The sequence below is a fragment of the Abramis brama genome (genome assembly GCF_963993115.1).
Source record: "Abramis brama genome assembly, chromosome: 19".
NCBI lineage: Eukaryota > Metazoa > Chordata > Actinopteri > Cypriniformes > Leuciscidae > Abramis > Abramis brama.
In genome coordinates, this window is record NC_139981.1 from 11,898,009 (window position 1) to 11,925,868 (window position 27,860).

At 36.4% G+C, this 27,860-nt stretch overlaps 2 protein-coding genes across 2 annotated transcripts; both read left to right on the forward strand.

Moving 5' to 3' along the window:
* The first annotated feature begins 188 nt into the window (after positions 1–188).
* On the forward strand, positions 189–4,085 carry chchd1 (coiled-coil-helix-coiled-coil-helix domain containing 1). Its single transcript, XM_084092876.1, has 3 exons — positions 189–509; positions 2,714–2,826; positions 3,257–4,085. The coding sequence occupies exons 1-3, from the start codon at positions 380–382 to the stop codon at positions 3,359–3,361; spliced, it is 348 nt and encodes a 115-aa protein (XP_083949002.1). The 5' UTR covers positions 189–379; the 3' UTR covers positions 3,362–4,085.
* Positions 4,086–7,087: 3,002 nt separating this feature from the next.
* On the forward strand, positions 7,088–27,362 carry LOC311069758 (neurotrypsin). The gene is made up of 14 exons (XM_084093176.1): positions 7,088–7,427; positions 9,794–9,836; positions 13,369–13,611; positions 16,147–16,285; positions 16,384–16,562; positions 17,280–17,427; positions 20,701–20,879; positions 21,041–21,182; positions 21,397–21,611; positions 22,174–22,315; positions 22,397–22,675; positions 23,324–23,446; positions 23,580–23,860; positions 25,319–27,362. The coding sequence occupies exons 1-14, from the start codon at positions 7,347–7,349 to the stop codon at positions 25,636–25,638; spliced, it is 2,514 nt and encodes an 837-aa protein (XP_083949302.1). The 5' UTR covers positions 7,088–7,346; the 3' UTR covers positions 25,639–27,362.
* The last annotated feature ends 498 nt before the right edge of the window (positions 27,363–27,860 follow it).

A 27,860-nucleotide genomic window follows, 5' to 3' on the forward strand; every position in this document is an offset into this window, starting at 1 on the left:
AATTGTTGCCAATAAAAATTTGCTCATAATATTTGAGGTCCAACAATATCTTCTTCTTGGTTTATTATTTTCGCAGTTGACATAACTTTATGTGCATCCAATGATGTCTGAACAGTGAACAATCTGTGGTTGTATGACAGCCATAGATGACAGCCATGAAAAGAATCAGCTCATGATACTTTTACGACAGTGTCAACAGCGGTAACCATGAAAACAAGTCGAGAACGCTTTCCGACACAAAATGGCGACTTGCACATGAAAGTAGTCGGCAATGACATTTAAGTTGATCATTAGTACTGTTATATTGTTAGGCTACGTTTCAGTCTTATTTTGAATTTAATTTGTTAACCGTATCGAGAGGAGACATTATAGAAAGGCCATGAGTGGATCTGCGATTCAAGAGAAGGTTGCTAGATTGTTGAGCAGGCAGAATGGGAAACCCGCAATGAAAGCCGTCAAACCTCTGGCTCTCAAGAATGTGGTCGCTAACCGCAAGCCGAAGAAAGGAGGTTTGGACTTTTTCATTTAACATATGTGTACATAAACTCTTAGATGTCTGTTAGTCGATTTCTGTTAGTCCATTACTTCAATGGATGTGCGCTAAACAGGTTAGGTATGACTGTCTTCTTCTCACGTTTTGTTTATTCGCTTGCATGTAAGTTAACGTTATTCATTTATCCTTTGTCGAAGTTAATACTTGCTGTGATTAATTCTTGTTGTATCTATTTTTTTTAATTTACCCTTTATACAAAATATAAAAGAAAATCAAAAAGAAATTTGAATGTGTTCTAGGCTATGTCTTGTATCATATTTGATGCATCAGGCTTTATCTCCCATATTGATAGTGAGAATATGGAGCAGCACACTTTTGAAGAGGAAAAAAAAATCCCAAATAGTAACGTTATGTCATAGTAAGATTGTATTTAAATGCTTTGTTTTATGAAAAAAAGCACTGTAGTTTTATTTGTGGGGGCAAAACATATAATGAAATGTAGTATATAATGGTGATTAAGAAATAAACGTTCAGTCCAGTAATTTGAGTCCAGATGTTCATCTTAAAATATTAATAAAAATATAGAAGTTATTCATACATTTACTTAATATGAATCATTAAAGATTTCAAGATTTTAATATTTTAATATCAACTTAAATCAGCTGTAGTTCAATTAAAAAAGTGTTTTGTGTTATTTAAAGCGGTCCTTGATTATGATTTCACTTTTTAAACTTAAAACTTTAGTAAGTGTTTAGTTAGTGTGTAATGTTGCTGTTTGAGCATAAACATCATCTGCAAAGTTATACGACGCTCAAAGTTCAATGCATAGGGAGATATTTTCCTTCACACAAATCGCTTTTTAAGGACTACAGCAAACTTCTTCCTGGGTTGGTGACATCACAAACCCTAAATGTACATAAACCCTGCCACCGGGAACACGCAACAAAGGTGGTGAGGCCATGTTGGGCTGCTTTAGAGAAGAGGAAGAGTGTTGTCGCTGTTTTTTACACCCTGGAAAAAAATTGTCCTAAGGCTGACGAACTTAGAGAGGTTCAAATTTATTTTTAACACTTTTCCTGAACATTATAACCATAACGTTTGTCTGTGTGCTGCACATTTTATGGAGAACAGCCTCCAGAAGAGAGTACAATGCAAGCTATATAAAAAGATGTCCTGAAAGATGTACCCATTCCCATTTTGTCGGGACAATCTGTTGTTTATGGATCACAACTTGTCTTATTATTTGTAGTTGTGTTTTCTATTAACAGTTCCAATTAAAAGATTTTTGTAGTTGCTATGATAGCTATGATGTAGACGAAGGGCAATGCTTTGCCTCCGCTAGCCTGCTAACTGACGTTATAGTATTGATGTAGTGTTTACTTTAGCTTTTGTAAGCTCTTGCTTTTGTAAGACTGTTCACCGCCTCTTAGGAAAATTATCCATGATTTTGTGATCGATTACTGTTTGTGTTAACATAGTTTTCCGACAAAAATGATTAAATGGTGGATAACATTGTATCTATAAGAATTTTTTTTTTTAAAACATACCACTCTGAAACCTCCTGTGAAATCTGTGTTGAAATCCGTTCAGCACAATCCTGTTTTTCGTTACCATTGTCAAGGTCTGAATATAGCTTGAAATGTTTTGAAATTGACGCCAGCGTTAATATTTACAATATTTACAGTAGAGCTCGCGGTTAGAAAGGAGGCGTAACATTTCCCGAACACGCGCTACGTGCTGCCAGTCACAACACACTGGGCCAGCTAACCAATCACAGCACATTTCGGATTTCGTAAGGAAGGGCTTCATCAAAAACAACGTATTTAACCAGACTGGGGAGAGAGGAGCTGTAATAATGTAAAATATTTGAAAAAGAATGTGTTTTTTGAACAATCAAGCATGAAAACATATTCAAGTACACCCCAAAAACAAAATCAAGACTTCGTAAAAGGGCATAATAGGACCCCTTTAAATCTTTCTAAGCATAAATTTAGCAATTATAAGTAACTTGGTCTCACTCAGTCTCCATATTAAAAGAAACATTTTCTGATTGGCTAAACCAAAATGACATGCATGCACTAAAAATGATTTTTGCTTTCCTAAATGGGACAGGAAATACACGTGTTGCTAGTTGGCCTTTTTTTAAGGCAACATCGAAGGCCTGTTGTAATGCATTGTTTTGCTAAAATCTTACATGGTGATATAATCTCTTTGTTACAGAGGCCACCTGCGTTACGGAGATGTCGTTTATGATGGCTTGCTGGAAACTGAACGACTTTAACAATGCACTCTGCTCTAAAGAAGTCTCATCCTTCTACACATGTGTTGAAAAGGTATTGCAGGCATGCAACTCACAATCCTCAGGAAATCCTCCGTAAAACACCTACTGATAGCTGACAGCAATTTAATGGCCTGAATTAACATGGTTTTGATGATTAAATGGGAATGGCTAATTGGGATGAATGGAGAACTAGATTTTCTCTGCCATTTCCTGGTTATGGCGAACACGTTTCCCAGTTTGCAGTGCAGTTTCCTGCTAGACCTTTAGGTTTTTGTTTTTTTTTACCTTGCTCATTTCCTTGTTTTTGACATCCTCACGCATCTAGTGAGATAATATTTCTGCTAGCATCCACCCTCTAGTCTACAGCTTGAATGTTAGCTAGAATTAATTATCTTAAAGCCTTTGTTGAGGAGGAATAGTAATTAAAATGCATGCAATAGTCATTTTTATTTAACATAGTTTTCTAATTTCGTTTCTTACAGGCGCAGACCAAGGCCAAAGGACAGCAGGGAACTCAGGGTCGACTTTTGCCTAAGGAAGCCAACACCTTATTAAAACGATTTCCCAACCTGGCCACTGAGATTTAGGATCAGTAACATAGATTAGTCACAGAATTGACACTTTTATTATCTGAGCTGTATAGATGGGGACTTTAGTCTGAGTGCATTACTGCGCCTGCCATTTGTTGAGAACGGGGTGTGGAAAGGTTTTCTAAAAAACAGCTTTGAAGCTGTCACTGGGATGCTCTCCAAGCAAACGAGCTGCATTCACAGCATGGTTTTGAAGTTATTACTACATTTTACTCACTGCACTAGGTCGTCCCATTTTAACAGTATAAAAGAAGAAGCTCAGTTCCCTTCACATACTTAAAGGGATAGTTCAACCAAAAATGAAAATCTGTCACCATTTACTGACCCTCATGTCATCTTTTGTGCACAACAGAAGGAAGAAAGTCGTACACGTTTGAAATGATATGAGGATGAGTAAATGTTGATAGACTTTTAATTTGTGTTATTAATGTTTGACCATACCAACATTACTTCCTCAGATAATCTGAATGTTATTGTATTGCTTTTTTAAATCTCCCCTGCATAACTGAGCTGTGATCTGTGAATCCAGAAGATTTATTTATTTTACAATTTTTCTTCCTGTTTTGTGCTGTGTCCACAATATAATTAGTCTCAGCCATTCTCAATTATCAGAAAATGGAGATCAAGGGAGAAGTACTCAGTGCCGGATCATGTTACATGCCATGACAAAGTGTATTGGTTTTGACCATTAAAGCTCTGCAATAAAGATTGAAATAACTAATTTGTAATCGTATTAACTTATAAATAATGCACTTTCTATTCAAATGATAGATTTCATGTTTTGATTGATTTGATTTGAAACTTTGTTCAACTTTGTGACCATGAATTGGTTTAGTTCCCTTAATGCAATTTAACCATGGCCGTCCTGTGATAACACTGCCCACCATTTCCTTAGGCTGATTATCTACAGTTGTCTGCAGCGTAATGTGTTTAGACCCCAAAGGAAATGCTGTCTGCTGTTAGACTAAACATTACTCAATCACGACATTATAAATCTGCTGCTGTTGAACAGCTGTCAACTGGACGAACTTTAATCAAGCAACAATGAACAGCCCAAAATACATTAAGATCTAAGACTGAAACAGAATGCAGAATGGTGTTACCAATGTAAATGCCCCTCAGATTTTATTTGAAATACTACAAAGTAATGATTACCTCAACCTGTTATATTTACTAGGCATTTGATGTTATATACAGTAATCCATGCAGACACCCCCAGAACAGAGAGTGGAAGAATGCCAAGCAATGCAGCCACACCTCTGGGCATCAGATAAGAGCAAAGCAACTATTATCATTTGTTTTTTGTTTGTTTGTTTTTTAGCTCATTGATACCTGATAAAATGACTTTAGCTTTGATCAAATTGACAAATTCTTACATTTTAAGTACTGATGTAATTTTAGTGTTCTTTAGCAAGAAACAAATGTTATTTTATCTGTATGTGTAAAAGGCCAACTCAAATCTGGACGCAAGTAAACTGATCGTACAGATGAATGAATTTAAGTATAGTAGAATATGAATAACGTGTAATTGTGGTGTGGTTAAAAGGAGCCTTTGATCTTTTATTAAATTATGAGTAAGTGATTCAGGTATTGCTAACTTCTTTTGAAGCTGTATGAATGGTGAACAATGTGGAATGAGGTCTATTCAAGTGCCTGTGTACACAGGTGAACAATGCAAGACATGGTGAGCTCAACCACCTGTGTGTATAGAGGCTCTTGTTTTTAATATATTTAAAACCCAGGAGATTTAAAAGATCATTTTTTTTACAAGTGGTTAATAATAGCCACCTTATCAACACAAGCCCTTTGCCCTTTGTTAAGAAGGCTTCAGGAGTTATGGAAAAGAACAGGAATTCCATCTGTCTGTTTCATATTTGCCATGTGACCGCAAAAGGCCTGTGTTTTCTGTTTTTAAGCTTTAGGCGGATTTTCGGGGGTGCTGTAGGGTGCTGTGCCCTTGGTCTGCTGAGTTATTCAAAAAAACATTCCAAAAACGCATTGTATGCAGATAACTTGATTTTTTTTATGATGAACATGTTTTAAAGTTCTGAAAGAAAATATATCCTGTAATGATTTTACGTTTTGGTGAATTGGTGGCTAATTTGGATAAATTAGCCAATTAAATTATTGTTACATTTTTGTACAATCTGCTTACGCCCCACTGATGATGCTTACTTTTTTCTAAAAATCATACATTTCTGTATTAATCACAATGTACACATAAAAAAAAAAAGTGATTTTAATAGCAAAAGACTATAAAAATGCGACAATAAAAACCTGTTAATTGGTTAACAGTAAGGTTCCTTAGAGTGAATAACTGTAATAGATCTAACCTTGTATAAAATACTGTTACATTTATAGTTTTTGGTAGTGAAAAAGAACAAGTCATTGTATTTGTTCCATTTTTTCTTAGAGTGAAAAAAAGTAAATTGACATTGCCAGAGTTCCATACGTGACACTTCACATATGATGTATTTTCATACATTTGATGATGTATAATATTTCTTCTTAGTTTTTTTCAAAATCAGTTATGTAGCTACATTAGGTTCTTATATTACATTAATGTTTATTCCATTTCTTTAGTGTCATATGTGTTATCATGATGGTGTTTACTATTTGTGTGAATGACACAGTGCCCCTTTATATTAGAATTTACCTTCTTAGCTTGTGATGATCTTTGATTCATCATGTGACTTTCTCATCACCACCTGGTTTTATTGGCTGTCAGTGTACAAAGGCACAAAACAGATATTATTATAGGTTGGTATATTTACTGTAAATTTAAGTTAAATCTGTTGCTACCATATTTTTTTTACTGTAGCCTAAGTTTCTGGCAAGAGCTGCTGGGTTTTTACCGTAAATTTCATGGCTTTTTTTTTATTTGATGAAATTCATATGAAATCGCTGCCTCATAAAATAGTAAAATTTTCTCACAAGATCAGGTTAGTCCATAACTGTCAAGAGATTTTTCTTTCTCATTAAAATGTCATTAAAACTTTGTCACAAGTAGACTGACAATCTTTTAAACTAAAGTCACGATGAGACAGAAGTAGCGACAGATCTTTTCTTCCATATTGTGACACATCAGAGTGTAACAGTACTGAAAAAGAAAAAGAAAGTAGGATGGGTACTTAGTTCTACATCAGTAGTTGATTGGATGTTTCAAAATGAAAAATAAATGTAGCCTATGCACAGATGAGTGGTTCACAATAAGATCTATAACATCCATTTAGAAGGTTTATTTTCATTTCATGTCGATTATAAAGGTATATTTTCTTTAAATGTTTTTTAATATTTGTTCACCAATCAAAGCGATCAGCAACATTTTAAAATCCTTTTTTTTTGTAATTATACCGATGTTGCATAGTCAATGTTGGCATTAGCTATGGGGAAAAAAAACATTGGCTCAAGTTGTTTAGCATAATCTATCAATGTTGTTTATTTATTAAATCACAGTAAAGTAATTTAAATATTTTATATATTATTTAATTTATTTAATCTTTGTCTACCAAATAAAAGTCAGCAATAGGCCTATTGGCATAAGCAGGCCTATCTAGTTACTAGTCAAATAGGATAGTCACCATTGGATTACTAATTAAAGCCAAGTAGCCTACTAGTTATATAAAAATAAATGATAGTTAGTTTAAATGAATGATTGTTAAAACGGCTTGCCATAGCCTTTCTGCATTGTGCTCCATAAATGTTTATGTCCTATAATCATTTGTAGTACTGAAGGCTGCAGGAGCGGCGTGTCTTTTCTTCACCTCAGTGAACGCAAACCTCAGTCAGACCTCAGCATGGGAGGGGTGTCAGTCGTGTCGTTGGACTTTTAGAAGTTTACACAATATTGTTTTGTTCTATCTGATCATTTTCAATGTTTCTTCTTCTGGAACATACATTTATAAACATTTTGAGGCGGGAAGGCGTCCCACTTTCCCTGTATGCCCGCGGAGAGCGATGATGGGACAGTTGTGCTGGATGTATGGTCAATGACAGGATGGATATCACTGGGATTCTCTCTATTGCTGTTGTATTTCGTTTCTCTGTCGGTGTCTACGGCGAGGTATGTAAACTCAGTTTGCTATGACTAATAAGTTCTTAGTCAGCTCACAAACAGTCAAACTGACTGTGATTTATTTATTTACGCGTTTCTTTGGTTTTAGTAGAGGAGTTCAGACGGCGACAAAAAGCTGTTTTTTTAAGCTAGCCTAATACGTGTACAGTAATGTTTTTTTTTACTAGTCTTTAAAATGAGATTGTACATTTTTCTTCTGTTAAATGAGTAGTTAGAATGGAAGTCGACACGCGAAAGATTAAACATTTTGATCCTGCATGTTATTATGACTCTTTTTGACGTCGTCACTGTGACATTAACGTCGTGTATCACATGAAAGTGTGTGGTGATTGTTACAGAAGGAATTATGCAGTCTTTGTTCGTTTTTTTGTGGCTGAGGTGTACTTTGCCCCGAATGCATTTAATCTATTTAAAGTATCTAAATAATAATCACGAGATAATGAGAGCCGTGCATGCATATTTACACGTCCCGTTATGATGCCATATGTTTCCATAATATGTTGCGTTATAAGTTTTTATTTTCTTTTAGTCCTATGTTATTTTTTTATTATCTTTATGTCCCTACTTAATTTAAAAAAACATGGTTGCACTATTTTAATGTGTCCTTGTTACAGTTTAAGTAATGAACACCATGCACTTACTATAGGGTTAGGAATAGAGTTTGGTTTAGAGTTAGTTGCATGCATTTATGCATCATTTACTGCTATTACTACAGTAAGTAGCCTACATGTAACAAATGTAACATAAAATAAAATAAAACTGTACAATAAAACATTAAACCAGTCTAAGTGGGTTTGCTGGTTTCAGATGGTTTAAGATGATCTTCAGCTGGTCTGCTGTGGCCTGACAAGCTGAAAAGTGTCCAAAAACCCACTAAAATCAGTCAACATACTTGAAAGCCACACTGTTAAGATGTTTCAGCAGGGAGATATGAATAAACAAAACATTCATGAAAACAATAAACAGAACATAATGACTTGGGAGAATATACTAAAGCCGTACATATCCTGTGCAAGCTGAGCACATCAGACAACCAAAGCTTAACCCTTCTATTGTCTTCGGGTCATTTAGTTTTTTGGTATTGGAGTTAGGCTTGCACCATTTTCAAGAACATCTAAACTAAAACATTTAGAGCAAATGTTCAGTTATATATAGTGTTTACTTTTTAATATTTTATATTAAGGCCTGGTTTCACAGATAGGGCTTTGACCAAGCCAGGATTAGGCCTTAGTTTAATTAGAACATTTAAATAGCTTTTGTAAACATGCCTTAGAAAAAAATACTGGCGTGCATCTTGAGACAAAACATTTTCTTAGGACAATAGGACAGTTAACGTATACTTGCTGTTATTTTTTGTCTTAGTTGTTCCTAAAGTCTGAAGGTTTGAGAAACTTGCATCTTAATTGTACTTACACCCTCTAGTACACTGCAAGCGTCCTGTCCCATTGTTTGCTTGCAGTTTAGTGAGGAATGAGGATGAGAGAAAAGTGTGATGCTCATTCCCTTCATCACACCCATCTCACATAGTAGCAGTCACATAATGGCTTGATCATGAAAGTGTTCTTTGATCTCAGCTGAAGTTCTGCTATAAGCATAACTGCTCCACACCATTAACTCATGTCTTTGTGACATTTTCCTGTCGTAAAGCAACGGAGACCTTTAATAGCCTTCCTCTAGGGAGAAAACCTCTGACTAAGGCTGGCAGCTTGTTTTTGGGATCAAAACAACATATAACTCAAACAAAACAAATAAAATTGTATAAACTACAAATAAGGCTGTATGCCATGTCCAGTTATTGTCTAGCCATTATTATTATTCACTTCATTTATTTGTCATGCCCTTAAAAAAGTGTCATGCACATAAAAAAAAAGTGTTTTATTGGCATCTATGGTTCCATGAAGAATCTTTAACATCTAAGGGACCTTTCCATTGCACAAAAGGTTCTTTTTAGTTGAAAAGTCCTTTAGATTATTAAAATGTTCTTCAATCTCAGAAAAAAAAAATGGTTCTTTTAAGAACTCTTCACTGAAAGGTTCTTTGAAGAACCGAAAAATGGTTCTTCTATCTATGGCATCGCTGCAAACCCCCCTTTTGGAACCGTTATTTTTAAGAGTGTGGAATCGTGAAGTATTAGATTGGGATACCATGATACTTTTGTATATATTAAACAAAATACCAATTCCAAATTGATATACCAAAATGAATACCAAATGATTACCCATTAATTTCACATGGTAATTCTAAGAATATGGTAAAGAACATGTCCAAATAAACCTTGTCCTTGTTACTTTTTATTTTTTTACTTTTTTGTTAGTGAAAGAAGTAAACTGACTGTTGTTGTTTTGTCTTCATAGGCAAGACAGAGCGCTGTGTACCTAAATACCCTGCAGAGCTCAGGTAGGCACTTGCATGCATTTACAAGTCTATATTTTTCACTATTTCTTAAAGGTTAAATAAAGATGCAAGCTGGAATCCTATTTTGTTTCTTTACGAGATTTGGCGATATACCAGCATCTCTTTTGTGAGAACATTTGCTTGGGAAATTAAATTATGCCACCTAAATCAGGCACACACTTATTGGTTGCAGCTGAAATGTCACTGTACTTTGTTCTCGTAAAAAGCATCTCTTTCAGTGCCAGTAACCACATCCTTGCTTGGCACTGTATTTAATACAACATTAACCGATGGAAAAACACTCGACTGTCAAGAGATATATTTGTCTATGTTTCCCTACGGCAGAGTTCAAGAAATACTCAACCACAACAATTGCTTCTCAGACAAGATTGCATGGAGAGAAACACAATATTCAATGTGCTTGTAATATGAGTAAAGCACAAACACTTACTGATGACAGTGAATGGATGAGAAGCAACTGTGGCATTGATGGGCTTTGAGGAGTCGCTAATTTGAGACTGAATGTCCCACTGTTTTTGCATATTACACGTGTCATATTCATATTCTGTGAACTTTATTGCTTTCCTTGCCTTCCAAGTCTGGACAGGTTTGTGCGCTGACATCCTTAGGGCAGGATGCTGAAGTATACTCAACCTTCCCACAGAACCGTCAACCTACTCCCAGTTCATGCTGGGGCAGTGTGAGATTCCTCTATGATTGCCTCATATGTAGACTTATTTTACACAGGCCAGCAGCCTCTGCTGTTAAACCACTTATATTTAGTCTCTTGTGATACCACTAGGAGTCTCGTTGGTGGTCTTTATCGTGCTCTATAACTGTAACACCATGATAAATATGAGTGGAACTCAACCCTGATGCTATTTCAGCAAATTGCTTTACTGTATGTATAGACCGACATACAGCGTGGAACCTGAGCTCTCACGAGACGAGACGTGAGTGTGTGCAAGAAAAGATTTTAGACTGTTGAACTATTAACCTGCCAATGTGCACATGTTTATAATGTCGAAAATATTTTTAAATTGGAAACATCAACAATCAAATCTCTTTTCCATAGATCATTTTTTTTGCTCATATACTATACTCACACAGCGACTAGCTATGCAATGCACATATTTATGATACTGAAATTCACAATATATATCAGTACCAGTTATTGACTGATATTATATTTTTTTCATTTATTGCCTATATATCGTGTATGTATATATATATATATATATATATATATATAATATAGCATCAAATTTATGCATATATATATATTTGATAATGGTTATATTATATTAAATTATATTAATTACATTGCATTACATTATATTAAATTGCATTACATATTGGTTATCAGCCATACCATGAAAATAATTATCAATATTTTATCATTAGATTATGGAAAGTTTAGTTTTTTTTGTTCGGTGAGATGTCGGATGTCACGCTCCTCTGTTGCCTCTGCCTAAATTGAGATAATCATATAATGGATGGACTGGAAGTTAAAAAAAGGCTCAGATTGGAAATCTAATACTGGCCCCTGATGAAACATGTTTTTCATAAGATATGGAATGATACTGTGTGAGGCTTTTTTCAGTACTTTGTTTACAGTTATTTTTGGAATAATGTAGATAGAAGAGGATGACGTAATAGACTTTCAGTGATGCTTTAGCTCTAATATGCTTATCTTGGCCATCAGTCTTTAAGTGCATTTGTCTCAACTCAATAAGTCTAAAGTAATCTACACAAGCAGGGTTAGGCTATCTGTCCGCTAGGTGTAGATTTGTATATGCATACAGGTGTAAATACTTTTCTGGCGTTACATCTGCTAGCATTTTTGCCCATAATACTCAGAGTTTGAGATTGTCTCATCTCTCTCTCCCTAAGGGTTTAGCACCTGCTTCTAAAGAGAGACTAGGGCACAATGTCCTCAGTTTGATCCTGCACAACAGGCCCATAAATTCTCAGGAGCTTTTTTTTTTTTTTTTTTCCTCTTCTCAGAACTGATCGATTCTATGGAAGCTTGTTTCCGCCACAGAATAAAAAATAAAAAAGGTAATTGTGACTTTTTATCTCACAATTCTAGCTTTTTTTCTCACAATTGCGAGTTAACGTCTGACAATTTCAAAATTGTGAGATATAAAGTCGCAATTGCGAGTTATAAAGTCAGAATTGCGTGATATAAAGTCGCAATTGTGTGTTATAAAGTCAGAATTGAGTGATATAATAAAGTTGCAATTGCGAGAAATAAACTCGCAATCCTGACTTTTTTCCTCAGAATTGCATGTTTATATCTCGCAATTCTGACTTAATAACACGCAATTGGGAAATATAAAGTCAGAATTGCAAGATATAAACAGAATTATAATATAAGTCAGAATTATTTCTCGCAATTGTGTTTATATCTCGCAAGTCTCACTTTATAACACTCAATTGCGACTTTTATATCATGCAATTCTGACTTTATATCTTCGGAGATGTAAACTTCGGAGATGCAAACCTCTAATTGCATTAAAGAGCGTCTCCTCCTTATTTCATTCTCTTTTATAAATGCCCCAAAGCATCCAATGAATTGATACTACTTTTTAAATGTCCTTCTCTTGTGGTGGATGGATTTACCGTCTGTCTCTTGTCTGAAAATACGTCAAGACTCCAGTTAAGCGTGCATTTGGACAGTGGGCACAAAGCCCAGGACTTTCTCCCTTTCTAGTCACATTTCCAGAAAAGCATTAGAAAACAGACTGGCAGCGAATAGGGAACTGCTTAAGATTGTAACTAATAAGTTATGGACTGCTGTATTAAATTATTGTTTAAATGCTCACAAATTAATTTAACAACCCACACTAAAGCATGCAATTAAATTGTTGTTCCTGGCTGCCTGCTACACAGTAAATATTTTAGAGAATGCTCTCTCACATGAGACTTGTCTAGAATAGATCACATAATTTGGTCACAACAATGCTCCAAAGGCACAATATTTTTGTTTACTTTAATGGTTTTGATTAGAATCATTTGGAAAAAGGAGTTTCCTGATGCAAGCAAGCAAAAGTAAATGAGTTATTTGAGTAATTCCTTAATATTAATTTGTTTGAAAATATGTCACACACACACCACACACACACACACACACACACACACATTGTATAACACATCACTACAAGGCATGTAAGGTCTGAATCTGTGACTCATCATAGTGGGTCCTCACAGGTCTTGCTGTTCCAGCAGTGCAGTAAGCCATCATTAGTATCTCATTGCTGTTCAGAGGAAGGACTGTAGGGGTTTTCACTCAGAGAAAAAAAGTTACAAGATCAGAAAGCTAATAAGACCACCGTAGGTTTGCAACACTGCTGCTTTGACATAACACAAGGTCATATCATTTTAGGTCATGCACATTTGTTTCATGCCAAGGATTTTAAAATGAGTTGAGCTTTATTTGCCACTGCATTAAAATATTATTTTATGCTCCATCAAGGGCATTGTTCAAGTTTGAATGCTGAATTTAACTTTAAATGTTGCATGTTTCCCATAGGACCTCTGTCCTGCTCTGAGGGCTTCACTGAGCTGGGTTATTACAATGGATCTGTGTCTCAGACAGACTCTGGCTCTTCCTGTCTAAAATGGACTGACTTTCCAGACTACATGCTGCAGTACCCTGATCGTGGGCTGGGTGACCACAACCACTGTAGAAATCCTGACCGTGCATCCAACCCCTGGTGCTTTTTCAGACAGAAGTCAGGAGCAATCGGATGGGCCTACTGCGACTGCCACCAGGGTGAGCATTCCTTGTTTGTTTGTTTTTTAAACAAAAGCTTTATTGTTATTTTAATATCTTTTTGTACCTTGAGTTTTGAGGAAGAGTAAGGGACCATTCAAGATGCAGGTCAGTGGAAGGTAAAAAAAACATGCTCTTGAGACTGTTTTTAACAGTTGAACTTCATTTAATTTGAGCACTGTGTTTTCAGAAGACAGGAGTGCAAGGTGTTTGGTGTTTTAAGCCCCCAACGGCGCCTTCCAGGCAGCGAGGGGATGGGTAGGTTTAAGGTTGAGGGTAGGGTTAGCTGCCTCTAAGGAGCCATTGGGGGCTTAAAACACCATCGAGCGGAGTGCAACGATCAAACATGTCAATCCAGCGCATGTTTGGATAGAAAAACAATGGAAAAGCAGAGCAGTGGAATGCAAAAAAACATTTTATGTGGACAGACCCTAAGTGTAAAAGTGACAAAAGCCATTTACAAACCAACCAACACATGTGCAAAACTATTTCTGATCTGAAGCTTGAAAATGATAAGTGTTACTATGCAAAAATGTTTCATCAGGTTGTTTCTTCAAAATGTTGAGCAGGCTGGTTATCGTTACAGATATTATATCAGTCTAGCATGACTCTCCCATGGATCATTTTAGACATCAGAGATATACTGTGACCAGCTAAGTTATAATTAGGTAAATTATGCACTGAATATGTTCTAGACATATTAATTGTACCCACAGACTGGTAAATCTGACAAACGTGTGAGCTAATTCTGATTCATCTTTATTATTCTCAAATGAATTACCGTTATGATCAACACATGCTTTTCTGGAGATGTATGTATGTATGTATGTATAGGTTTATTTACATGTTTATATATATTTATTCATTAATTTACAGTTTTATTTATTTTAGGTTTACATTTTTTTAGGTCTATTTGCATTATAGAAATGCATTGTACATAGAGATTGAAGCCAAGCTAATTTATATCTAAGTTTCCTTTTTGAGTCCTTTACATAGAAATGGGTTATTGGAATACACTCATTCCATATTAAATCAGTTGTCATTATAATTTAAACAGCTGCAGTACATACAGTAAATAAGAGAAACAACTAGAATATTCAAAAATGCAGAAAATAAATTAACATTTGGGTCTGTAGCGCATGGTTGCAGGTGGCTCTAGTTCTTACTGTACCGTGCTGTTTGTGTTTATTAAGTGAATGTGTCCTGGTGAGTATTTGTGTCCTAGCTGTCATATTAGCGTAGGTGTTGTTGTACAGGAATCGAGTGACGTTTATTATGGCAGTCACAGCACACAACCACAGTCAAGGATACTCTCTGTCCTCTCTTTTTAATATACTCTATTCGTCTTCCCCTGTCTATGCATTTATTGTCTAATGATCAATCAGACTCACGTCCCTCATGTGTATTTGTTCTCTGTATTACTCCCATTCTGAAAGTGTCTGTTTGCTCTCTGGATCTCTTTGTGCTGGTCTGTCATCATCACCTGCCTGTGTCTGTGGTTCAGTCCCAAGCTGGTGTTGAAATCTTATCTGCATTATCTCTGGGAGCTGTGATTATCTCTGTCTGGCTCTCTCCTCCTTTTCTTTTCAATGTAATAACATTAAACACGGTTAGAGACTCAAACAATTAGTGTGTATTTAAATTCATGTCTGTGAGCATGCCGTGTGGCAGCAAGATGATAATTTGCAAGACACAGTGTCTCTAATGTGATCATTCTGTACTAATTATAGAGAGTTGATTCACAGAGTCTGTAGATGTAAATGGGTGATAGTGAGGTAAGCTGTGCCACTTTTACTTAAGTTGTCCTCTAGTCAAGGAGAAAGAAGACGGAGGTAAAAGGTAATTATATTTCAGGATGTCTGCTCTCCACAGAATAGAAAGAAGACAGTATCTGCAACAGTAAGGAAATGGAGAATTGAATTTCTCAAAACATAAAAAGCATTTGATAAGCATATATATATATATATATATATATAGGAACGGGTGCGTAGGGTGCGAATCCAAGTGACCAAACAGACAAAAGCACAGATAATCCAGACTGGGAAACAGGCAAATAGTCCACACGAACACAAAGATTTCACATTGTCACATTGAATTGAACGTGATAATCTTGTACCATATTGATATAAAAATACAAAGAGAGAGAAAATATATTCAATTCTTTATCAACAATATGAAGTGCATTACATATTACATCACGTCAGGGTTTCCCAAACTGGGTTTCTTGAGGGAACTGCAGGGGGTTTGTGAGTTTAATGAAAAGCTATTAAGTAATTAAATCATAAAAAATAATATTAAAATAAATCAATCAAAATAAAACACTTAATAAGAAAGATTAAATATTTTATTTGTTTACCTGCATGCCATGTGACCATTAACCGACATCAGAGAAACAAGAACTTAATTTTATTACTTATTATTATTGACTTTATTTTATTATTGACCTAACTATATATATATATTCAAGGGAAAGTTACATTTTTTGTTATATATCAAAATCTCTGATTGTGTTAGATTCTGCACCTCTTCCTCCAGGTGAGGCTCGGTTGGTGGGGGCTTCGTCTAATAAAAGTGGTCGTCTTGAGGTTTACCTGAATGGCCGTTGGGGAGCAGTGTGTGACATTCACCTGACTGATCGAGATGCCAGTGTGATCTGTAGACAACTGAGGCTCGGGTATAAGCTGCAAACTCTATTCATTATTAGCTAGAGGCTCTGAACTGATTAACGCTCAGTATACGCTCTCATTTAATTACCTGCTAACTCCCCAACAGTGAAATCGGCACTGCGCTTCGGCACTCTTACTTTGGACCTGGATCTGGTCTCTTCCACTTTGAACGTCTTGGCTGCCATGGCAATGAAGATTCTCTGCTGAAGTGCCGGAGCCGGAAATATGTCTCCGGCGACTGTAACCATGGCAATGAGGCCGGAGTGGTGTGTGCTGTCCCAGAGGGTAAGTATATACTTTCAATTTTGATCCATTTAATGCATGAAAAAAAGTATTCATTTTCTTTCACTTTAATTTACTTCAACTTTTGAAAGGTATATAGATGTACATATAGATATCGATTTATAGGGCCTATTTAGATGTAGATGTATATATAGAGAGAGAACAAATGCAAGTTAGGAAACATTATCTTTGTCACATGCTGTCAATTAAATTTGTCAGATTCACAGTTCATGAAGCAATAGCTGAGCTTCCTGTTTCTGCTGATCATACTCCTGTAAGATATATGTTCAACAGGGGTTTAGCAAGGCCTTCTGTGGAGCTAAATGGAGACAGAATTCAAGACAGACAGAAGCAGAGTCATAAACCGTGTGCCTGTTGTAATGGGACAGTTTGCTAGAACAAGGTCAGGTATATTTAGGGAGAGCTGTGAATTATTCACACAGAAACATTAGGAAGGAGAAAGCAATCTGAGATCTCTGAGGCTTTGCCAAGGGTTCTTATACGTCCCCATCATTTACCACGCACACATACATGCTACTAAGCATTATGCCATATGTGGGAGACATATATCTTGTAAAAGTATCTCTACTGATGCATATAGCATCATAGTTTTAAGCTTCTGCTCTCAAGATAGTGTGAAATGTTTCACTGATTATTTTGTCCTAATCATTCTCTGCTGCAGTAAATGAATTATCGGAGTAAATGAAATGTTTCGCTTAGGTAACGCTGCCCCCCTGAGGCTCGTGGGAGGCCTTGAGGATTTTGAGGGGCGTGTGGAGGTGTACCATAACGGGAGGTGGGGTACTATCTGTGATGACCAATGGGATGATATTGATGCTGAAGTGGTTTGCAGACAGTTGGGGTTGGGGTAAGAAATATGTCATCATATGTATCCTTTTTGATGCCAAGGACCCCCAAATATGACTTTTTTTAAGAAAGCTTAAATATAATACTTCCAATTAAATAATTTTTATATATATATTAGGGCTGTCAATCGATTAAAATTTTTAATCGATTAATCGCATGATTGTCATGAGTTAACTCGTGATTAATCGCACATTTTTTTATTTGTTCTAAATGTACCTTAAATTAATATTTTTCAAGTTTGTAATACTCTAATCAACGTGGGCATGGATAAATATGGATGCTTTATGCAAATGTATGTTTATTATTGAAACCATAGTCAACATAGAGCATGAAGAGACATGTTTCAAAGGTCATAGATGTTTTTCAAAGAACTTGTTCATGTCTATTAGACACATGTAGAAAGAACAAAGAAATACCAGGTTCCCATTACTTCTCTTTCTTTGCACTGAGCAATTAACACAAACATGTTTAGACTTTTGCATGACAGGGCAGCTCTTCTGAAAATGCTAAATGTACATTTATTATTTATTATTACATTAGTTTGTCTCTCTCTGTGCCCATTTTGATGAAGCTAAATTCTCAATAAAACTGTTTTCATTGGTATATTATGCTGTTTCTGTTGTCAAAAAACGCAATGAATATGAAATGGTGACTGAAACGCGACCCATTAAGACATAACCAGCTCTCCCTTCCAAGATGTTAATCTGCAAAAAAATCCTGATAATCGAGCCGTCGTCTGGTGAAATCAAATACACATAAAATAAAGACAATATCTGTGCTCTGATTTCGGCTATACTTGCATGTAAAATTAGAGAAGTAACATAAATTCTGTGTCTAACTGAATTAAAGCGCTGCTCCTCTCTCCAGCGCGAGACGCAGAGAGAGAGAGAGAGAGAGAGAGGCGCGCGCGCGTGCTGGGAGAGCAGTACCGGCGGTACCGGTAGATTCTCAGAAACTAAATAAGGTTTGGGCGCTTTGTTGAAGGGAAAAAAAATCGCTAAATGGGTCTGTAATGTCGCTAAGTTGGCAACACTGTGTATCTCCATTTCTCCAACTAGGTTTTGGGCCACGGGTTAAACAGAAAATACGCGCTGCGTTAATCGAGCGTTAAAAAAATTAGTGCCGTTAATATGATTTTGCGTTAACGCGTTATTAACGCGCTAACTTTGACAGCCCTAATATATATATTAAAATAAAATATAATATTATCTGGGAAATATTTATTTTCTATTAAGTTGACAGATTGGATTTTATTTCATACCTTTCAGGCTGAGGCTGTAGATAAAAAGGAAAATACAGCTGTTAGATTAAATATCTTAACACGTTAACTTTGACAGCCCTAAAAAATACATTTAGTAAAAAAAATAAAAAAAAACGTACATTTTCCATGATCTGCCTTGTGGCTTTCCATTTGAAAAAACAAGAACCTTATCTTATAAGCGTGAGTACAAGGATATATTGCACACTCTAAAAATGCTGGGTTGTTTTAACCCAATGTTGGGTCAAATATGGACTAACCCAACGTTGGGTTAAAAATGCAATTTAAAAATGGACAAACCCAGCCACTGGGTTACATTTTTAATGTAACCAATGCAATTTGTACATTTTTAAATTGCATTTTTGTCCATTTTTGATTTTGTCCATTTTTGATTTTGTCCAAAATGCAATTTGTCCATTTTTTAATTGCATTTTTTAACCCAACGTTGGGTTAGTCCATATTTGACCCAACATTGGGTTAAAACAACCCAGCATTTTTTAGAGTGCAAGTTCTTCTAATGTTGCTTGAAAGCTTTTGTAAGTAAGGACATCATCAGGATGTTACTGAGCTCTTTTCTGTTTAGAAATGTTTAGAAATATTTAGAAATGTTTTGCTTTGAGCTGGGAGACACTGATGATGTCATGCACAAATCTGAGTGCTGCTTAAAAGGACAGTCCTTTTTACGCGCACTAGCACAGTGAGTGAACTTTATTAATATAGATGAATGGAAGGAGTGTATGAATGATTGATGGGGTGCAGGGATTCACTCCATGAATCTGCAGTGGGATCGAAAGCAACCGATTTTACCCTTCACCATCCATCTAACATTTTTGTCTGTTCTGTTTTCTGTTACCACCAAAGACACACACGCACACACAGACCCAAATACTTTGCTGTGTTCACTTTCTACTACACTTCTCACTATCCTCTTATTGTACATTATATACATCGATAATGATTATCTTGAATTCCTTTGCACTGTAAGTATCATTACAAAGTTATGTAACTGAACTAATATGGTACCTCTGTGTCTTTCTTCCCCCTAGTTATAATCATAAATGTATAGTATTTTTCAAAAGTTTGAAAGAAGTCTCTTTTGCTCACCAAGGCTGCATTTATTTGATCAAAAATACAACAATTGTAATAGTATTACACTTTAAGTAACTATTATTTATTGTAATATACTTCTAGTTCAATTTATTCTTGGCTGGCAAAGCTGAATTTTGAGCATCCATTAAGGCCAGTTCACACAAAGGACAAGAACTATAACGATAATAAATATAAAGTTTTAAACATGAATGAACAAAATCATTCTAAATGTAAAATAATAGTAGAGCCCACGCCACAACTATAACAATACCGGCACTGAGAAACAAGATCGTTGGACTCACTTTCACAACGTTTTTTTCAAGCTGATGAACAATAATATTATAAAAATTGACAGCCAATCAGAATCCATCACGCTTTAAAGAGCTTGAGCATTTAAAGCGTCAGACAATAAAACTGCAGCATGTGCATAATAAACAGAACAAGGTTTTGCATTGGTGGGAACTAGTTATAGTTATATTATATGATGTTCTGTGCAATATAAGACAATAACAATGGCAGCTGTTATAGTTATAGTTATCTTCATAGTTATTGTTCTTTGTGTGAATGGGGGAACTTGGTGGTTACTCCAGTTTTCAGTGTCACATGATCATTCAAAAATCATTCTGATTTGGTACCCAATTTCTTATTATTTATGTTGAAAACAGCTTTGCTGCTCAATGTTCTTGTGGAAACCATGATACATTTTTTCAGGATTCTTTGATGAATAGAAAGTTCAAACAACATTTTGAAATACTTTTATTTTGTAAAATTGAAATGTCTTTACTGTCATTTTTGATTGATTTAATGCATCCTATATGAATAAAAGTATTCATTTAAAAAAAGTACTGACCCCAAACTTTTGAAAAGGAGTGTGTTTCTTGACTGTTTCGGCATAGGAAAGAATCACAGGCATTTGTTTATTTTTAGTGGTGTACCAAAGGCATGGACATGGGCACACTTTGGGCAGGGCACAGGGCCTATTGTACTGGATGGCGTGCACTGCACAGGAAATGAACTGTCTCTTGAGGAATGTCCTCATGCGCCCTGGGGCCGGCACAACTGTGACCACATGGAGGACGCTGGAGTGTCTTGTAACCCATTTACAGGTGAAGATGACATGAACTGTGTTAGACAACATCACTGCCCGTTTGATAACACATTGAAAGTACTATAAGGACCAAAAGTCCTGCCCCTTTTACTTTTATCACCATTTCATCTGTCTGTATAAGTGCATAGATTAAACATATCCATGCTAATGCTGCTGTAGATGGAGTGTTGCGTCTAGTAGGAGCTGATAGCCCATGGGAAGGACGCCTTGAGGTTTATTACACTGGAGAATGGGGCACCGTATGTGATGACAACTGGACTGGACGTCACGCCCAGGTGGTGTGTCGACAGCTGGGTTATCGGTAAGCTGATTGATAACATATTCTTAATGTAAATGTATGTAAGCATATGATGTGCTACTTTGAAGTAACTAAAAGCAGCACATTTTTGCATATTAGATGTTTTCAAGTTTAATTTGAGATCTTTTGGTCTCAGGAAACCAAGAATGAATGACTGTATAAATGTTCTCATTTAGCTGTCTGATCTGTTGCTGCAATACCGCTATTTGTCCAACAGAGGGCGTGCTGAGGTGGCTCCAGATGGGATGTATGGGGAGGGTACAGGGTTGATCTTGCTGGATGAGGTGAAATGTGAAGGGGGCGAGAGCTCTCTGCTGGACTGTGCTCATGGTCAGTGGGGGCAGCATGACTGCTCCCACAGTGAAGATGTGGGCATACGCTGTGAAAGAGAAGGACATAACAATGAAATTCCTGAAGTGGCTCCTGGTGCAGGTGCGTAAACTCCATGTAAACACTTTTATCAAGAGTAACACACAATCCTAACCAAATGTTACACAAGAAGAAACATTTTACACTTTTAAGAGCCCTCCATAAATATTGGATACGAGGAAACATCATCTTTTATAATATGGCATGTTTGCATATTTATATATGCTTATAAAAAACATTGTATCTTGAAGAACATGGTTAGAACATGGAGTAAAAAATATTGAAATCATCAGAAAGTGATTTGTTGCTCTGACATCAAATCTTCGTTAACATAATGTGATTTTAAAAGAATTATATAAAAAAGCTATTTTCTGTCATTTCAGGCACCATATTGACACCATATTGTAGTGCTGTATAACAAGAGTGCCCGTAAAAACATTCTCAGCCAATGAAATGCCTTTGTACCCCACATGGGGGATATGATTTCGCATAACATCATCCTTTAAAAAAGAGAATGGATTTACATTGTAAATAATTATACATTAATTTTATTCTCATATATTCACCGCATGTTCAGGTCTATAGAGGCCCATCTGTGCTGTTTCTAGCTATGCTGTGGTTCCAGGTCCCCTGGTGAGGCTGGTGGATGGTGAGAGCCGTAAGGAGGGCCGCGTAGAGGTGTTTATTAATGGCCAGTGGGGCAGCGTGTGTGATGACGGTTGGAATGACATCAATGCTGGAGTGGTCTGCAGACAGCTAGGATTCATGTAAGCATGTTTCATGTGATCAAAGATCATCTCAAATTCTTCAGACACTTATTTGTTCCTCTTTCCCCTTTTCAATATCAGTGGGGTCTCGAAGGCCCGCTCCATGGCTTATTTCGGCGAGGGCCAGGGACCCATCCATCTGGATAACGTGAAGTGCGTTGGAACAGAGGCTTCGTTGGGTGAGTGTTCAGCTGTAGGCCCGGACGCCCATGATTGCAGGAACAGTGAGGACGCAGGGGTCATCTGTGATTACTCCACTGAACCTGTAAAGTACAGCGGCATGAGCAAGCAGGAATGTGGTTTGAGACCCAACACACAGAGGCGCAGGAGAAGGATCATTGGAGGAGACAAGTCTCTACGGTAATGGACGTCAGGGTTCATTTTATTTGCTAACATTGTAACATCTGCATTGTTTTTATGAATCTCTGTATTTTTTGTTTATTGGCCAGCTGCCATTGTTATTGTCTTATATTGCACAGAACATCATATAATGTTTGTATATTTACAGTTACATGAAAGTGACTACACATTTACTGTATAATAATCAAAAGGGCCAGTAAAGACATTTATAATGTTACAAAAGATTTCTGTCAAATAAATGCTGTTCTTTTGAACTTTCTATTCATCAAAGAATCCTGAACAAAATTATCACAGTTTCCGCAAAAATATTAAGCAGCAGTGTTTTCAACATTGACAATATAAAGAAATGTTTCTGAAGGAAATTGTAATGATGCTGATAATTCAGCTTTGCCTAAATATATTTAAAATATAAATCAGTTATTTTAAAGTAGTATTTCACAATTTTAATGTTTTACTTAATTTTGTTGAAAGATACAATTGTAAGTTCAAGGTCACTGAAAATGTTTTGTTTTGGTGATTACACCACATTCAATTTTAATTTACATTTTTATAAATGGTGTCAAAGTGTTAACCATATAAAACCAACATGAACAAAAAGAGTACATTTCTTGGCACGTGTGTTTTAAACCATGTGTAACTGTCATGTAGTGGGGACTGGCCGTGGCAAGTATCTTTGTGGCTGAGGTCTCAATCGAAAGGCACACATCCACTTTGTGGGGCGACTCTCATCAATTCCTGTTGGGTCATTACTGCAGCTCATTGCTTCAAGAGGTGAGAGAGAGACTCTACTGACATCTAGTGGCTCTCCATAGAATGATAACCACTTTACGCTGTAACAATTGATGCCATTCATGACATCTTGGCAATAAATAAACATGCTGTGCGTGAACATCTCTTTTTTCAGGTTTGGTTCTGACCCCTCCCGTTACGTGCTGCGGCTCGGCGACTACCACACAGAGGAGAGGGACGACTTTGAGCGCACTCTCTCTCCTGAGCGCATCGTGATCCACAGGAAGTATAACAGCCAGGGCTGGGAGTATGATATTGCCTTACTGAAGTTGAAGGGTACAGATGAGAACTGTGTGGCCTTTAACCCGCACACTAATGCAGTTTGCCTTCCGGCTCACAGCAACAAGAAGGGCAAGAGGCCCATTGCCTGTGTTATTACCGGCTGGGGAATTACAGGTACTGCAAACTTAAATTCAAAGTGATTTGAACACACTGATGATGATTAATTGTTTCCTTTAGAAAGACCTATTCTAATAATGCTGGGTAAAAAACAATATAAATCTGAATTATTTATAAACAGTATATTAAATAGAATAAGGAAAATTAAGACTATTTTTGCAAACAAATATCTACATGTAAATATTATAATATGACAATTAAAATACAGTAACATTCAAAAGTTTGGGGTTGGTAAGATTTTTTGATTTTTTTTTAATGTCTTATGCCCACCAAGACTGCATTTTTTAAATAAAATAAATAATAAATCTGCTACGCTGCTGCTGAATTGCTGCTGCAGTGGATTATTGCTGTTGTTGTAGATTATTGCTGCTGCTGCTGTTGATTATTGCTGCTGCTGCAGAGCAAGTAGGAACTTGCTACTGCCAGTATATACACGACACGCTGCTGTGAGTATGTAAGACAGACTGCTGCTGCACAAATAGCACATATCAATTACCCATAGCAGATCTATACTGGTGGAGCTGGGGAAGGTGGAGGGTTTTAGACGAACTTTAAATGCCATTTAAATGTTGAGCAGCAAGCTTATTGGCTGCAGATGCGACATGAACCAATCAGCTTGTGCCAAGTAGTTAACGCTGTAAATATCATCAGCTTGCGTTAAGGACCCACCAGCCTGCGCCATCTAGAGTTTCATGACAGAACTAGGCATAAATGTATTTACTGTTAGCCTGGCAAGCCAGACCTACATCAAGATGTTAGGTCTGGCAACTCACCATAGACACGGCTCAATCCGAGGGGCGGGATAAACGGCTGTCTTTCAAATTCCCTCTGCACGCAATAGGACAGCGCTTCAACCAACCAGAGCGTTTTCCCAACAGCGGAGCTAACGTTAGTTGATAGATTCAACTTTTGCCATATCTGGCCGGCAAAACGACGAACACATCTTCCTTTTTTTAAGAATGACTTAAGTGCCGTTCTTTGCTCTTTTCTCAAAGAAAAACGTAACAACTCCAAGTCCTCCAGAGTCGCGGACAAAGCCGATTCGAAAGACTGTTCTCCAGCAGCCGTCATTCTTTGTTTTCAAGTCGCAGCCAGGTAACCATCGCAACTCTGTCGTCATATGTTAAGCCCGCCCCGCCTACTCTATAAGCGACGTGATTGGCCTGACCCAATTTAGGTTTTTGCAGCTCGATAGTCTATTGAGAGTTGCTAGACTGCCCTGGCTGCAAAATACATTTTGCTGCCGCTAGGGTGCGTCTAGATTTCTAGGCTAATTTACTGTCACTTTAATGCGTCCTTGCTGAATAAAAGAATTTAAAAGTAGTAAATCTTACTGACCCCAAACCTTTGAATGGTACTGTATATTTTTATATTATATCATTTATTTACATACATTGAAATGTTTTTTTTTTTTAAAGGTTTGGAGATGCTCATTTTTTTCTCTTCTTGTATTAGACTCTGAGTATTCCCGAACACTACTGCAAGCCTGGGTTCCATTACTGCCCTCTTTGAAGTGTAAAAAACGCTACGGCAGTCGCTTCACCAGCCGCATGTTGTGTGCCGGGAGCTTGTCGAACCATCGGCGTGTGGACAGTTGTCAGGGTGACAGTGGGGGTCCCCTGGTGTGCCAGGGCGATGGTGGGCACTGGATGCTCACAGGAATCATCTCCTGGGGTCATGGTTGTGGCGACCCCACCTATCCTGGTGTATACACACGGGTCGGCCGGTTCCTGAAGTGGATTGAGAAAGTCACCCTCAGCCCTGCCAAAGCGTGATGTTACAGTGTTGATATTAAAGCCACTTAATGCATTGTATAAATATATATTATGTATGAAGTGATCACCAGCTGGCCATTAGGTTTAAAGCAGGTTTGATTCCGTTTTTTGTGTTGCACATTTTACCACTTGCACCATGCTATTTCAGTTCCATTTCTGTACACGTGAAACGTTTGTGAACATGCACAAGAACGTAAAGCCACAAATGTATGTTTTTGAGGGACAGCTGCATTAAGTGAGTGGAGTTTTCCAGGACTGAAAGGTCTTTGACAGATAAGCCTTTGTAAATATGTCATTTTGCACTAATCTGCATGCCAACAAAGTGGAATATATATGTGGGAGATCTGTGTTCTGGTCTGGCTTTTCTGGATTCTTAAATCAGTTCACATATTGCACTTAAACATATTTTGTTGAGCTGAAGTTCATTAAGGTAAGGAGCTGCATGCATGTAAAAATGTATCAACATTCCACTTGTATGTTGGTTATTTGTACTCTTGTTGAAGGTATCGACTATCATTATTGAGCTTACAATTTAGAGTTTTTTCAGGTGGGATGCAAAAAAACAGTGTCAGTTTATTTATACATATTACATTTTTCTAAAGCCCCTACTGAAGAGAGGTAATAATATCAGTGAAATGAAGCATTGGGCTGTTAATCGGCTGGATGACATGGGGATATGGTGATTAACAAAATATGAGATGGAAGCAAAAACTATATAAACGCTTGAAAAACTTTTGCATTTGTACAAAACAGGTGCTGTAAATACTATGATGTGGGTGGAAAACTATATTTCAATGCTTTTGTGAATGAACGCAAAGTTTCTCGGGGGAACGCAATACTTTTGCAAAAGAACCCAAAAGTGTTGTAAATGTATTGAAATATAATTATTCCTCCTATCTCATTTTTTTTTTCACCACCATGTCGCCTTAGGGGCTTTGTAGTATGTTGTAGGTAAAAATTACAATACAAAAGACTAATATTCAGGGCAACTGTCTTTTTTCATATTTATTTCACATATGGTCAGAATCTGCTGCTGAAAAGTAAATGATGTCATCTGTTATCATTTTCTGTCAGTCATTATATTACATGGAAGTTGTGTTAAAGGGGCTTGAGTGATGTTGTTGCATTTGCTTCCTGCAGTGTTAAGGTTTTTGTATTTATTTACATAACAAGGTATAGGCGTACAAATTCATTGTTTCTCAAGAATTGCTGAAATAGGCATAGACAGAAGGAATGGTGGAGAAGACCACTTTAGTAATCAGTCAAGTTTAATGGCAAAGCATACTTAAAGTACAATTCCAAGTCCATTCTGGTCAAATTATTTAGATGTTTTGTTTCTTGATACTTTATGAACAGTATGTTTTTCATCAATACCAAACAGAAACTTTGATGTAATTATGTAAAAATGTGTAGGTGGTTATGCCAAATTTAGCCTCGTTTAAACCACTTTAGCAAAACTGTGAATAGTCAAATGATTAGACACCAAATGTACCAAACATAACATGGAAACAATGGGTTAAACAGATTTAAATGCATGTCCTTCTCTGCACTTTATTTTCTTGTTCTGAGAATGATGATGGGAAAGCAAAAACAAGCAAATCAAAACGCATAGTGTAATGTTAAGGCATCATGATATTAATCATTTATCTTAAATTGTGTGTGTATTAAATGTTTAAAATTTAACATTGGAACAGGCTGATTAAAAAATAAACATATGAAAGGGTTTTGAATATGTATTATTATTGTTAATGGTGAAATTAACTCACACCCTTTATGTTGCAGGTACACAACAATATGATCATGCTTTATATCTGCTAGAAATGATAATGAATGAAATAAATGAGTCATTCAAATATTTATTATCAAAGTCTATTTCAATAAACATTGATTCTGCAACATCCAAATAAATATAGGTATATACATTTGTTGTAGATTAAGTTGTTTTATCGGAAAAAAAAAAGACTAAATAAGTAACAAAAACAAAATAAAATATTCAAAAGAACAAACAGTTTTCCAGCATATTCATAAATGGTTTTAAGAACAGAATATACAGTTGGCAACCTTTATTAATCATAGTCTGAAGATAATCTGACTTTAATTTTTTTTTTTTAATCTAATATTACTTCCAGCAGTTTTGCAGAACTGAGACCCAATGTCCATTACTTTAGACATCAATAAAGGTAAATGTAATAAAGGTAAATGTCCAGTTTGATAGTATGACA

What these genes read in the sequence shown, in the direction of transcription:
- chchd1 (XM_084092876.1), top strand. Translation starts at nt 380, where the DNA reads ATGAGTGGATCTGCGATTCAAGAGAAGGTTGCTAGATTGTTGAGCAGG. An exon ending in CCGCAAGCCGAAGAAAGGAG is followed by an intron (nt 510 to 2,713) that starts GTTTGGACTTTT and finishes TCTTTGTTACAG; the next exon opens with AGGCCACCTGCGTTACGGAG. An exon ending in TCTACACATGTGTTGAAAAG is followed by an intron (nt 2,827 to 3,256) that starts GTATTGCAGGCA and finishes CGTTTCTTACAG; the next exon opens with GCGCAGACCAAGGCCAAAGG.
- LOC311069758 (XM_084093176.1), top strand. Translation starts at nt 7,347, where the DNA reads ATGGTCAATGACAGGATGGATATCACTGGGATTCTCTCTATTGCTGTT. An exon ending in CTGTCGGTGTCTACGGCGAG is followed by an intron (nt 7,428 to 9,793) that starts GTATGTAAACTC and finishes TTGTCTTCATAG; the next exon opens with GCAAGACAGAGCGCTGTGTA. An exon ending in AAATACCCTGCAGAGCTCAG is followed by an intron (nt 9,837 to 13,368) that starts GTAGGCACTTGC and finishes TGTTTCCCATAG; the next exon opens with GACCTCTGTCCTGCTCTGAG.